The 13806-nt window shown below is 34.9% G+C and overlaps 2 protein-coding genes across 4 annotated transcripts; both read right to left on the bottom strand.

Annotated features, from left to right (window-relative positions):
- Positions 1-383: 383 nt before the first annotated feature.
- Positions 384-2911, bottom strand: LOC120090001 (heme-binding protein 2-like). The gene is made up of 2 exons (XM_039047471.1): positions 2576-2911; positions 384-920 (listed from the first exon to the last, which is right to left on the bottom strand). Exons 1-2 carry the CDS (start codon positions 2794-2796, stop codon positions 479-481), a joined length of 663 nt encoding a protein of 220 aa, XP_038903399.1. The 5' UTR covers positions 2797-2911; the 3' UTR covers positions 384-478.
- An 881-nt stretch (positions 2912-3792) lies between these two features.
- On the bottom strand, positions 3793-12889 carry LOC120089982 (E3 ubiquitin-protein ligase DA2L-like). Of its 3 annotated transcripts, XM_039047449.1 has the most exons (11): positions 12476-12889; positions 12136-12265; positions 11810-11887; positions 11200-11640; positions 10807-10858; positions 10684-10729; positions 10494-10575; positions 10235-10379; positions 10030-10138; positions 6641-6716; positions 3793-4870 (listed from the first exon to the last, which is right to left on the bottom strand). In XM_039047449.1, exons 4-11 carry the CDS (start codon positions 11389-11391, stop codon positions 4244-4246), a joined length of 1329 nt encoding a protein of 442 aa, XP_038903377.1. In that variant the 5' UTR covers positions 11392-11640; positions 11810-11887; positions 12136-12265; positions 12476-12889; the 3' UTR covers positions 3793-4243. The 3 variants fall into 3 exon arrangements, with proteins under 3 accessions (XP_038903377.1, XP_038903369.1, XP_038903386.1); XM_039047441.1 differs by lacking the exon at positions 12136-12265; XM_039047458.1 differs by lacking the exon at positions 12136-12265 and having other exon boundaries at positions 6641-6707.
- Between the last annotated feature and the right edge of the window lie 917 nt (positions 12890-13806).

Here is a 13806-nt window from a genome sequence, read left to right as displayed (position 1 = left end):
TATACATGTGCTAATATTTGCAACTACATAAATCATTAAGATATTTTTTTTACCATTTATTTCATCTCAAAAAATATCATAAAAAATCATTTACGCAATTTTTATATATGGTTGCCACACCAACTTAAGAAAATAATTCACATACTGTCACATATGTATTCTAGTTCTTTCCACAGTCCTCTAATAAAGTATTTTTAGAATAAATTCCAAAGTTTAAGAGTAAAAATGAAAATCCTTAAAGTTTAAGAGCACATGATTGAAACCTCCTCCAAACTTTTAGGATAATTTGTACCCAGAAAAAAAAAAGGCTTAAAAAAGACCCAAACATTTGAATCTAACCTATGAATAGTGAAGCAAAACAAAACCATACAAAACAAAAGATCAATATCTGGAACTCCCTAATATTTTATTGAAGGATTTTGTCATAAACAAGAAGAGAAAAAGTTTTTAATTTAGCATTAAACACTAAATTTTATTTCTAAGCCTGAGCTGCAGCTACATCTTCAATATCAAACAAGAACCAAATCTCATTGACTCGACCTTCAAACTCAAAAGGGGAATTGTACTGAGCCACAGTATAAATGGAAGCACCACTGCCACCACCACGGCTCTTGCTTATTGCTGCACCCCACTTTGTGTCAAAAACACTTTCATCCAAAGCAGCAGCTTCACTTCCAATGTTTTCGTCAGAAACAAACCCTCCAAATTGTCTAACTGCTACATATGTTGAATTCCATCTCTGTACATGAAGCCCTCTGGCTGGGGGTGGATCTGCTTGGTTCACTCCCGGTACGTAGAAGCTAACGACAAATGACGATTCACAAAACGGTCCATCGCTCGGAGAAACCTCCGTGATCACCGGTGCTGTCATTTCTATCTTTTCGTTGTAACTGTTCTTTCCTTGAATGTAATCGAACAATCTAATGGAAGAAGTAAATCAGACAATCTAATAAATCTATTAGAAAATAGAAGTAACTAACGATTTCAGAGGGAAAAAAGGGCTCCTAGGTAGTCATGCCAAAAATTTAAGGCAATACTCATGAAGGTCTAAAAAGTATCAAAAGCAAATAAAGATGTTTAAGTGATCATCAAACTCATTAGTAGACTAAAACACCTTTAAGTGACAAAAATTGCATATTTGTTAAAATCCTTTAATCTTAAAAAGGACAAATTCGATTCACTCTAAATCTTAATATGAAATATCTTTTTATCATTTGGCACAAAAAGAATTCTTTCCAGTGGAAGATATAGTACTGCATCTAAATTTTTAAGTTTGTGTTTCTTTATAAATTAATTGATCTCTTAAATATAAATTTGAATTTTATGTCTAATGATATTATAAACTTTCAACTTTATGTCTAGTAGATTCGTGAATTTATAAGGATTTCAAATAAATCAAGAATTTATTAAACACATAATTGAAAATTCAACCTCCCACCATAGTTCACTTTTCTCCATATAACTAGTCAATTCTCTTCATGAATTTATTATTTACTTCAATATCTAGAAATGAAGATATGAACCTCTAACTTTTAGATTGATGATACAGTGTCTTAACCAAACATGAAAAAATTTCTAATATTTCTATTTACCTACCCTCTATGGTTTTTTAAAGGGGATGAGTACATGTTATTACCGCCGAATTATACTTACTGTGACAACTTACTCCTTATATCATTCTCAACTAATTAAATGTAGCATCTACTACCATAGTATTAAAAAAAAAAATGAATTCAAAAGATAGAGAAGCCCAAGCCCAGAAGCTTATCGATTTCCATGGTCTAAATGAACTCCATACTGAAAGAAAGAAACTAGAATTCACTCCTAAATGTTAAGGTTATTACGTACTAAATTTCTTTTTGGGGTTTATATGTCTTTAAGTTTTCATATCTGGTGCTTGAATTTTGATTTGTAATTGAATTACCATCTGCAGTTTAGTCTTAAATTTTAACTCCTAACAATTAAATCCCGTTTAGTAACGATTTCGTTTTTAGTTTTTTTTATTTTTTTATTTTAAGTCTATAGATATTCACTTCCATCTCCAAATTTCTTCTTTTGTTATCTACTTTTTATTAAAGGTTTAAAAAACTAAGTCGAATTTTAAAAATTAAAAAAATAACTATTAAGAATTTGTTTTTATTTTTTAAATTTAGCTAGAAACTCAACGGAGAAGAAATAGATTTGATTTTAAAAATAAAAAATAATACTATTTGTAATTTAAATATTGAAAGGATTTAGTCTAATTTAAAAAATCAATAAATAAGGAAAGTCAAAATTATTAAATATTTTTATGGGTGAATTAAATGGTTACACATATGGAGAATAAATTGAGACATGACAAAAAATAGGGATTAGGAAGAGTAAGAGACAAAAGAAAGAAAAGAAAGAAATGTATGTTATGGGTGAATGATGAATAATGAAAGAGCAATTGGAGAAAAGCTAATGGATGCATCAAACTCAGAAGGAAGTAAAATCTAAAATATACGAATGAAGGAATGAAGGAATGAATTGGAAATTAGATAATAAAAAAGAAAGAATTGGGAATTAGGAAGAGAGGAGAGAAGTAGAGGATTACTGGAGAAAGCCTGCTCTGGTTGCTTCACGGAGAGAGATATCGGGAATGGGAGCGGTGGAGGCCCAAACAGGGGAATTGTAACGCCGTATCTCGAACTCATCGCCGGAGTCTATGACGTCGTAGGCAGGGCACTCGATGCGATTGCAAGTCGGAGGAAACTTGGAGTACGCCGGCATCAAGATCACCATCACAAGGCTCAAGACACCCCAAAGCTTCACCATGGCGGAATTCCACTCCGAGAGAGAGAGAGAGAGAGAGAGAGAGCGATAAAACTTAAAAAAGGATGAGCCACGGGGTAAGTGACATCCACTCGTTCTTTTCTACTTTTTGCACTTCTTGTATATGATCTTTTACACTTCCATCAAATTCCAATCTCTCTTTTATTTGAATTATTCTTGGATAATAATCAAGGGAAGCCATAGCCTCCACACAATCCCAACATAATGTGCATCATACTTTAATTACTATTTCAAAAGTCTAATATTTGATGTCAAAGAGTTTACTAAAGTATAGTTCAATTGACATATACATATGTTAGAAACCACAAGATTTGGAATAGGAATTTCAAAAAACTCGATGGCTCAAAAAAAACCCGATCAACTTAATCCAATCCGTACAATCTTTGAATTGGAAACTTTCTTTCTTTACTATTAAAAATTTAGGAGTTGTTAATTTTTATTCAATATATGAAAATAGTTAAATAAAATGTTTACGCATTATGAAGTTGTTTGAGAACCTGGATGTAATAAGAATTATTGAGAATTAGAAAAATGTTGGAATACATGCTATGTCAAGGACGGAATGAAAATGAAATCGTGAAACATGATAACAGTGGGAAAGTGAGTTGGGTTGAAAACTATAGGAACGGAATGAAATTGATATTACAAATCAGATCCAAAACGCTTAACGTGAAATTTTTATTACATTCCATTCCAAACTCATCCCATTCCAACATAACAAACAAGCCCTAACATTTTACCTTTTTTAGAACAAAAGTTTAAATAAATGACTTGAGTAACCTAAATCAACTCAACCCAAATGTTTCATAATTGAATTGAGTTGAATTTATTTTCTAATAAGAGTTATTTGGGTTGAAGAAACTTAACATCCAAACAATTGGGTTAAATTTGAAAAATTCTCCAATCCAACCCAACATATGAATACCAGTAGTTCAAATCCTCTACCTCAACTATACTAAAAAAACGAAAAAAGGTTTGTTATGATAAGTTGACAACATATTATTTTGAAGAAAGTTTAATAAGGAACATTGGAGGGAGAAAAATACTTTACATATAAGACCCATACATTACAGAGTGCACTAGAAAAACACCATAAACTGCCTTCCACAACCTCAAACAAGATTTCAATCATTTTTATATTGAAAAAAGGTGGAAAAAAAAAGAAAGAAAGAAAGAAATATTGCCAACCATGAACTTGAATGAACCACCAAATTTTTAAATTCACTAAAAGAATTTGTATTCCCTTTTTTTTTTTCACCCGAGGGGCTGGGGGAAGAGGAGTTGCCACCTTCACCTTTCAACAAACAAACATTATGCCACTCCTTGTCTGCATTCCCTAGCTCGCAGCTCGGTTCAGCCAACCGACGTTCTGCCAGTTATATTCATGTTGACTACAATCGAATCTTCCAGTTCAGATATGATCACACAATCATTCCTGCCAGGAATGCCCCGGTCCAATAGACACTTCTCGAGCCTCTGCTAGAGAAACAGCCATGGCCAGCATCATCTGCTCTTCAAAATTTTGAGGAATGATGGGCATTGTTGCTTGGTTTCCACCATCCATTGCATTAGCTGTAGGTAAAGCACATTCAGTACCATTATCTTCGGTCGAGTCTGACGTTGGGTAGCTTGTCCCAGCTTCAGCTTCTTCTGATTGATGGTCTAGATTCCACTCTCCATTTCTGGTCAAGATCATCCTACAGTCTGGTACTGCATCGATTGTTGAAACTTGTGCAGGTGCATAATTTTCTGCACTGATCGAGACTTGGGCAGGTGGATAGTTTTCTACATTGTTGTTCATCCTGTTGTAGAATTCCGTGGCTCCAGGAAGCATGTTGAAGACAGGCGAATCTCCATTTATGCAAGTGGATGATGGCCCCCTGCCAATCTGCTGCTGCTCTGCAAGAGCAGCTATGGCACAAGCAAGACCTCCAGACGGGGATGATGATGTTCCAGCCAATGGAATGGTGGCTGGAGAGACATATCGACCTTCTGTTGCATATTGATCAGAAGAAGCAGCCTCAGGGTAAACAGGATCTTTATGCCTTCCTTTCTCCTGAATATTTCAATTTTTATACAGTTTAATGAAGTAAACACGAATAAAACCATACTACAGCCTATTCAAACGTGAGTCAGTAGGCAAACCATCAAGCATAAAAAAAATCAGTAGTTTTGTCTTTTTCTTTTTCTTCTTTTTCAGATTCGTAATATTACGTATTTTCAAGCTACAGACTCCCATTATATGTCTTCTGTACAAATGAAACTTGGAAGTCCTCTACTCAACACACACTGTACAAACATTTGATAGTAGCTATTATTAATTCAACCACAATAATTAAGCCAACCAATGAAAGGACGTCGTAAATTCAGGTGTATTTGGAGTTGGAAGTTAAAATCATCATGGCTCCTACAAAAAAGTTAAAATATTCTGCAAGAGTCACTGAAGAAGATGGTCCAAATTTTGAAATGATCCTTGGTTTGCTAATTTGATTCTCCTTGGGTTGCCAAGATTGTTCCAATTACAAATAGCAAGAACTTCAGAGTATGCACAGCATGCTGTGCTGACCAAGCTAATGCCCAAGTGTTCTTTCAAGAAGGGATAGACTCATGAATATGTCGGAATGCTTCTCTTTCTCGGAAAAAATTCAGACTGGAGTCAGAAGGCCGTGGCCATTTTTTTCAACCAAATCTATCTTGCAGAGCGGTTTTGCCAAAGAATCTTTTCAACAAATATTTTCAAAGATATCCCATTCGAGTTAAGTTATTCCATTCGGTTTTTACTTTGGCAGAACCAGCACGAATGGTAATAGCCAACACAAAAATCCAAACCATTCTAAGCATTTTAATGAATTGCTACACATCCGTTCTAGGATTGTCTCTTCCCCATTTGATCATGGTGGAACCTGCTCTGCAGCTCCCAGTCTGCACAAGGTCTCTCATGCTTGGGGTTGGGTCGAGTTGAGTACCATTAACCTCAAAGGAAAACCAAAACCTTTTAGGCACAGTGCTACAAGATCAATCCGTTGGAAGATACAGCTTGACAGAAACAGAAGAGTTTTCCTCAACACACTTGTAGGAATGGTAGGAGGTTTGGGATATTATGGTTATATAATAGCATCTTTATCAAGATCTTACTCAAAGGAGTTCTGTAATTAGAAATGGATAGTTATATATATATCTACGTTCTCTAAATTCAGATGCTGTAAGGTTTAGCAGATGTTCTCATAATTTGAGAAAGTTGCATATAAGCTTGCCCGCAGAGTCCAATGATTTACAAAAAGAAAAAGAAAATCATTGATATAAGGAAAGGGAGAAGGAGGAGGAATCCTCTATGAATTTTGTCAAGGCTAGGGAAGCTTGATGGTGTACTTTTCCATGATTGTGGACAATTCAATAACAGAAAAACCCTACTCAGTGATTGGAACGTGATTCCCTCAGCTACTAAAACCAACGACAAACCTCATTAGAGGTCATCAAAATTTTCAGGCTCCATAGATTATATAATAGATGACAAAGTTCATTAGGACGGACATCATTGTGGAAGTCAATACCCCTTGTTCATAACGAATCATCCTTTTTTTTTTCTGAAAAGTAACATGATACACCTAAAGATAGTTATGAATTATCTCTGGTTACAATTTTCCATCAGTGGAGAAAATAAAACCTTTTTTTTTAAACGATCCTTCATGTATTACTTCTTGAACCAAATTAGGTCTCTAGTGCCATAAAATAAAAACTGGGGAAGAGAATTCCACCAAAGGTATAAGAGGTTTAAAAAAAAAAAAAAACCTAGAATAGTTCTACAATATATTGGTGAGCTATTTACCTGAATTGAGAGCCAGATTGCTTCCATGACCATTATGTCCTCAAGATCCAGGTCAAATTCATCATCCCTGAAATTTCTAAATAGGAGATTGTTAGAATCCAGCCAGAAAAACCATCTCATAAAGCAAGGACACAACGTATAAATATAGATCTCTAGTGAATCCCCTTTTGTTGGCTAAAGTTTCTGTATGCCCTTGTATTCATTTCCTTCTCAATGAAAGTTGTTGCTTTTATCCAATATTATATATATATAGTTCGGACTACACACCACAACCTACCATCATCAGAAGACCATAGATCAAATTTATAAGAAAATAATCAAAATTTAGGTTTAAAAAGTCTGATTTCAGCAAATGTACTTCTGTCTCATGTCCCCTTATCGTCCCCAAAGAACATGACTTCCAAAGACCTTAAATAGAAAATTTTCTATAACAAAATAATAAAAACAACTTCTAGAAACGACTCTTCCTGGAGGGGAAAAAACAAACAAATAAAATTCTCAGCTTGTATTAACTATAAGAATACATGTCTAATGGTTTCTAAAAGCCCTTGAACTTTCCAAATGAAGAGACAAAGAAAATTCAAATGTTTCTGTCACCTAGGTAAGCTAAGTACAATGAAGAATCCTAATATTTCACTGAATTTTAATTGATTCTAGGCTTATATCTTTTTTTCAGTAAAAAATACTTAACTGACAATGTACCTCACATCACATGATTAAACTTAAAAGTATCAGAGTTGATCTGACGTGCTTTCTCCATTTGAAAGATACTCTTCCACGGCCCTAAAGGATTTTTCATTTAATATAAGGAAACTAGTTGAACAACCAGCAACCCTATGGATGGTTTGGGATTCCTTTTCTACCCACCCAAACCCCTTCCCAAACAGAGAGAGAGTCCAGAAATTTTTGTGGAAATTATAAGAAATACAGGAGGACAAAGAGCCCTAAAAAGCCAAGGGAAAGATTACAGAAAGAACTGATAAAAATATAATTGCAAAAACGTCTGGAAAAAGTCTAGCTAACCTTCACACTTCTTCCCAATCTCTGAATCTATCTTCAAAACTGTCTCTTTCTTTCCAAATCCATTGCAATGATGTTTTCACCACATTGGCTCTAGGACCTTGGCTTTTCCTTCAACCCCGTGACCACAAGGCAGACCTTGAATTTTTCTAGGGAAGCACTAGCTCATTCCATAAAATGCCAAGAGATTCATCCAACATTTATTCGTGCAGGGCTACTGGATACATTTGGGCCTGTCATCTGCTTCCTTTTGCACAAAATGCTTCCACTAAGAAACAAATAGGAAATATTGTATTTCCTCCAAGTTCTTAGACTGATACTACTGTCCACATGAATGAGCTTAGCACTGTTGGAACATTTAATTTTCAAACAGTTTTGATAAGACTCTAATGCAAGACGATATGTCTAGCTGTCAACTGGTAGAATATAGACTTTCACCGAATATCAGCTAGAATTCTCAAGACTGCGTCTTCCAGAATCCCTTAGCCTTGTTCGGTTTGAAAGTCTGAAGGAATCCATACAACCAGGCCACTTAAAAGACTCCTGATCCATAAAATTTCTCCCATCAGGTAGTTCCTACACTTTCCGCACTATTCTGGAGCTGTTAAGCCACCACTTGTTCAGAAAAGCATCCATAGAGACTGCTTACTATCCAGGAGTCCTCTAAAATGAAATCTTGTTACTATAGCCAGTCTCACAAGAATAAACCCACCCAACTTGCTACTTCTTTCCTAAGAAACCCCAGTGGTTTCTTCCACTAATGAGCTTACTCTTAAACCATGAACCACTAAATTAAGTGCCCTACAAATATATTTTACCAAAGCATCTCTTCTTTCCTTCCTCAGAAAATCACCAAATCCATTTGGAGAGTTAACAATGTGCTTCCAAAGTCTACAAGACCAAGACCACCACCATTATTAGAATGCAAGGAAATGATGATCCAATTAATAAGATGGCAACTATCTTCTCCCCCAAGCCAACACTCATAAAAGATCTCCAATTCTTCTCTCCAGCCTATGACCTACTGCAAATCTTTATTGGCATTTGAAAATGAAAGGGAAATGAGGAAGGTAAACAGAATAGATCAAACAGGAATCAACTGCACAACTTTGGCTAGAGATAGATTGTAAATTCTGAGGACCAAGAAAGTTTACCAAAGTCGGACTCCAGATCTGTTAAGTGGTGAGTTGGCGATATTTTCCGCCAGAAAAAAACCCCTAGAGCAAATAAGTAACTAGCCAGGAATGCCAAGAGAAAGAGTCTGGTAACTGGTCATATACATCCCAATAATCAATATTAGTTCCTACTAGCATGGATTTGGCCATGTTAGTCCTCATGCTGAAAGCCTTCAAGAAAAAAATCTAGGAATATCATTTGATTCCGTAGTTTTTTCCCATCATCCACACTAAATCTTCAGGTCATCTGCAAATGCAAGTGTGTGGAATCGGTATCATCCTTACCCACTCAAAAGTCCCCAATTATTGGCATAAAGCTAGAGAAAAGAAAACAATCTTCTATCTCCTTAACATCACAAAACTCCTTCCTCCAGATGAAAGTGGCTCACGTGTGAATTCATCCTTCCAACATTGGCTGCTAGTGATTACTTCTCTCCAATCCTGGTCCTTGGCCAACCTTTCAAGATATAGGCGAAAGCCAAAAGCTTTATGGAACCTCTCTATTATCAACATTTGGGGAGGTTGGAAAGAAAATAAGCTTTTATGTGAGATTTGGTGATAATAAGAGCATGCTAGGTATCACTTGTTTCCAGTATGACCATTTTGGGCAGCTAACTCTATAAATGAAATTAACCTTTTTTTTTAATTTAGGGGGAAAAAATCCAGTATACCAGAGAGCTTTCTTTGTAACTCCCTGGTTGCTTGGGTATATATCCACACACTCCGAGAGAAGGAGAGAACTTTATATCAACCTGACTAACTTATTCTTTGTCCAAAATGTATGTAAGAAAATCAAGCAACGAGTACTAGTCACAATTTCTGGGAGAGCAATGTTTGGTAGAAAATCATTTAAAAGAGCTCAAAATAGTTAAATTGAACCGTGGAAATTATTTAATGACTGTTAAAATAGAGAGAGAGAGAGAGAGAGAGAGAGAGAATGATTATTTGCTTGCAGAAACATTTTTGAAGCAAAGCAAATCAAAATGTACTTGTGTATGCAAAACTGATGTCGAAGAACAAGAGGGTTTGATTTTTTAGAAAGATATATATAAAGGAGTTCTCTCGCAAGTCTGACCATTCAACTTATTAGCAGAGAACATCTCTATTAGTGGCACAGGTATCAATGAAAGTACATTAATGGCAAACCTGTCCACTAATTGACAGAAACACAATCAGAATAGAACGAAAAAGAACCTGTTGCTTCTAATAGGAATAGGAGGTGGTGGCGGTCTGACTTGGGTCATACAAGAATCTTGCAAGCCAACTATTTCCTCATCTTCGGCAGGAGATTGAGAAGATGGAACTGCCAAAATGAAGCGCATAAAGGATTATAAACATTTCTCAGCAGTCAGAAAAAGATTTCACAAATACAAAACACCTGCATGATGTAAAATTCTACCAGCTGCAGGGCTGTCTTCACCATCTTCCACAGTGGTATCAGCATTAGAGGTACTTAATTCATGTCTTTTCTGCATTCTTTCCTCATCATCCTGAAGTTCCTGCTGCCGTATTCTAATCTTTGCTTCTATAACACGCTGTTCTTCCTGGGAAATTTCAATAAATGTTGTTTAATCATAGGTTTCAATTGGGATAGGAGCTTTAGATACCCCTTAGTTCCAATAAATAACAATACCAAATATGACATTATCGAATCTTACAATTTGCTCCAAGCTCTTCTCTTCTTTTGATTTCACACCTCTATACTCCACAGCATAATTTGAGGTTTTGCAAAAAGGACATCTCCTCAAGTTAAGATATACAAGCATGCCAGTGGTGAAGTAAAGCTTTAAAGTAAACTAAAAAAGCATATTATATATATGGAGGTATGACATGCATGGTGAAGGATACTGTGTAGGCCGGGTAGAATTTGGAACTTTCATCTGTAGAAAACACTCTGGAAAAAGAAGGGACATTTATCAGACTAAATGAAATTCATATCATAAATCATTTGTGAAATTTATCCCACTGTACCTGTACAAATGCTTTTCATGCAACATCTTGATCGATTGAGACTCGGATAATACTGAAAGGCAGGAGGAAAGAAAAGAAAAGAAGAGGTTACAACATCCAAAAATACAGATGAACTATAACATTTCAATTTGTTATCTAAAAAAATATGGAAAATGAAAGAGATTTAACAAAGGAACTCACAACATAAGAAATAGTGAAATAAAAAAACGATTAAATTCCTGTAACCGTTCCAAGAAAAAGAGAGCGAGAGCGTGTTGTTAAACTTTCTATAGCTATGTAGACAATTAATATTTTAATCCACCAGAGCCAGACGGAAAAAATGAATGAGACAAAGCCATCCAGATATAGGGAAAAAGGAAAAAGAGCCTTTAAAACCCAAGAGTGATGACAAACCAGAAAGCATATAGGGCATTCTTCAAGATCAGAGGCAGATTCTTCATCTCCAGGATAACATGGCGCAAGCTTTGATTCAAGTATGAGTTTCCTAAGTTTCTTATGATCCACTTCTTTATGGTTGTAAAGCCCCTGGGGCCTTGTGTACTTCTCATCAACCATTTGTCTCCTCCTTCCAAGCTTATTACCCATGTAATAAGAATTTATTTGAATTCAATTATTGTTCAAGTTCTTGAGCGGAAATAAGCTGACAGCAGCATCAGCAAAAACTCTCTAACGATTACTTCTATAAACAAGGAACCGCATGAGTTATACTAGTTCCTTGTTTTAACATGTAATAACTTGAAATTATAAACTATCCTCATGATATAATACACTAGCCATCTGATACTTTTCTGTGCCGTTCCGTGATATCCGTGGCAAATTGAAATGGTCACAATCCTGCATAACATGAAAGCAAAAGAATCACAAAACCTGAGAACCAGATTCTTATTTATTTATTTACTATTATTATTATTAAAGAAGAAGAAAAATCAAGAATTTGCAATCCAATTATCCAAATTTATCCCTAAGGTTATAAGGTTGGAGAATTATGGTCAGAGTCCTGTACCTGTTTTACCATAGTACCACCAGTTGAAGAAACATATGCATCTCTGGGTTTGAACGCTCAACCGAACAAAATCAAGCCCTAAGAAAGAAAAAGAAAATAAGCTTCACCACATAATAAAGAACAGAACAAAAACCAGACAAATTCATAATGTTAAGAACCCTAATTTTTCTTCCCTACAAGTAATGTCAAACAACAATCAGTATCCAAAACGATGCCAGAAACAAAGAAACAAAAAGAACATGCTGCAAAAATCCATTGAAACAAAGGAATTCACTAATAAGCAATGCCACATAGCTCGAAGATGGAAATCAAAATCTGGGACGAACCCTAAGTTCTTCGCACAGAAGCATTGTGAGCTAAAATCCACCACAACTTTAAGAGGCGAAGACCAATTCCGATCGAAAGAGAAAGACAAACAAGAAAAACAACCCGACCCAGTTCACTACACGCACTTCCCTACAAATTATCAACAAGTAGTTGCAGAAAACCAGCAAAATAAGAGACCCAACAGCAGCAACAACAACAGAATTCGAAAAGAAAGAACACTCAAACAAGAAAAGAAGAAATGAACAGGTATTGAGTGTTTCTTTAGACACAGAAAAGACGAATCAAAGACAAGAAAGAAGAAGAACGAGAAGAGGGAATTGGAATTGGAATGGAACCCACCTGGGAATTGGAAAAGAGAGAGTAAAGAAGACAAAATGCGGAGTGGAGATAGAGAGATAGCCTGCGTAAGAGAAGAGAATGAAGACAGAAAGATTTGGTTTGCTACCAAGAAGAGGAACACGATCAGAAGGTTCTTCTCTGAGAGCGCGCGAGAGAAAGAGAAAGAGAGAGAGAAAGAGACTAAAATGGGTTTTCTTCTGTCTTAATAAGCTTCCGCTTTTGCAAATTCGTACAACGAGAAGAAGCAAAAAATGGGGAAATTGGATAAAATTAAATACAAAAAAAGAAAAGAGAAAAAATGGGTTTGTTTTATTTTGGATTTGATGTTCGAAATCTGATAGGGAAAATTTAATATTGATGGAAAAAATTGAGGAGAATTGGATGAGGATTGAATGAAGCAAAGAACGGGCGGTGGAGTGACAAAGCAAGAAAAGAATAATCTCTTAAGTTCATTCACCATCCCATCATACATACATTCATACATACATATATTACATCATCATCATCATGAACATCATCATCTTATAAAGCCGAAAGGAGGAGCTGAGTCATCCGACCGTCTTTCTTTGCTTCACGCGCTTCTCTTTGCCGTGTCCTGCACTTTCTCTTGCTCATTCCCATTTTTGGCGTCGATAGATTATCATATTAATTTCCGTTTAAACAAAGTTTAACATTTTTCTTAAATTAATAAATAAGCATTTTACGTTACTTAAAGAAATTAATTTGTTTATTTATTTATATTATTTTTACATTAACATTTTGTTTCTTATTTTGTATGTTTCATAGATCTATTTACAATATTATTGAAGTATCAATCCACCACCCCTTAATGTTGATAGTGAATCTATGAAAATGTAGAAAAATTGATGAACATGTCACTTGTTGGTGAAAATTTAATATCACACGTTCATCAATTACCTAATTAAAGGTTTGATATTAGCATTAAGAGACAAATTGATATTTCTACTATATTGGGAGTCAAACACTCTATACCGTTCCAAATTATTGTCATACTCATTCTAAAGTGAAGGTAATTTTTAAAGATTCACAATATAGAAAAAAAAAATGTGTGTATTTTTCAAATAAATAATAACGCTTAATGGTATATTTGGTTTAATTGATAGAAAAATAAAAGTTTTAGGTCATTTATTGACTATGATAAATTGTCATAAAAAAATGTTACCATGACACGTAATAAATATCAATGAATGTTTCTTGTTGATTGAATTAAAAAGTCATAAAATATTCAATAATGATAGATTGTAGATGTATCATTGATGTATTTTTCTTGATAGTAGATTCAAGGATTGAAAAAAAATAAAGAAATGTAT

The sequence above is a fragment of the Benincasa hispida genome, chromosome 1 (genome assembly GCF_009727055.1).
Source record: "Benincasa hispida cultivar B227 chromosome 1, ASM972705v1, whole genome shotgun sequence".
NCBI classification, from domain to species: Eukaryota; Viridiplantae; Streptophyta; class Magnoliopsida; order Cucurbitales; family Cucurbitaceae; genus Benincasa; species Benincasa hispida.
This window is presented reverse-complemented; position numbering and strand designations above follow the sequence as displayed.

Coding starts and splice junctions, on each gene's coding strand:
- LOC120090001 (XM_039047471.1), bottom strand. CDS start 2,796: ATGGTGAAGCTTTGGGGTGTCTTGAGCCTTGTGATGGTGATCTTGATG. Junction 921..2,575: donor ACCAGAGCAGGCTTTCTCCA/GTAATCCTCTAC, acceptor TTCTTCCATTAG/ATTGTTCGATTACATTCAAG.
- LOC120089982 (XM_039047449.1), bottom strand. CDS start 11,391: ATGGGTAATAAGCTTGGAAGGAGGAGACAAATGGTTGATGAGAAGTAC. Junction 6,717..10,029: donor ATTCCTATTAGAAGCAACAG/GTTCTTTTTCGT, acceptor TCTCCTATTTAG/AAATTTCAGGGATGATGAAT. Junction 4,871..6,640: donor CAATCTGGCTCTCAATTCAG/GTAAATAGCTCA, acceptor TGAAATATTCAG/GAGAAAGGAAGGCATAAAGA.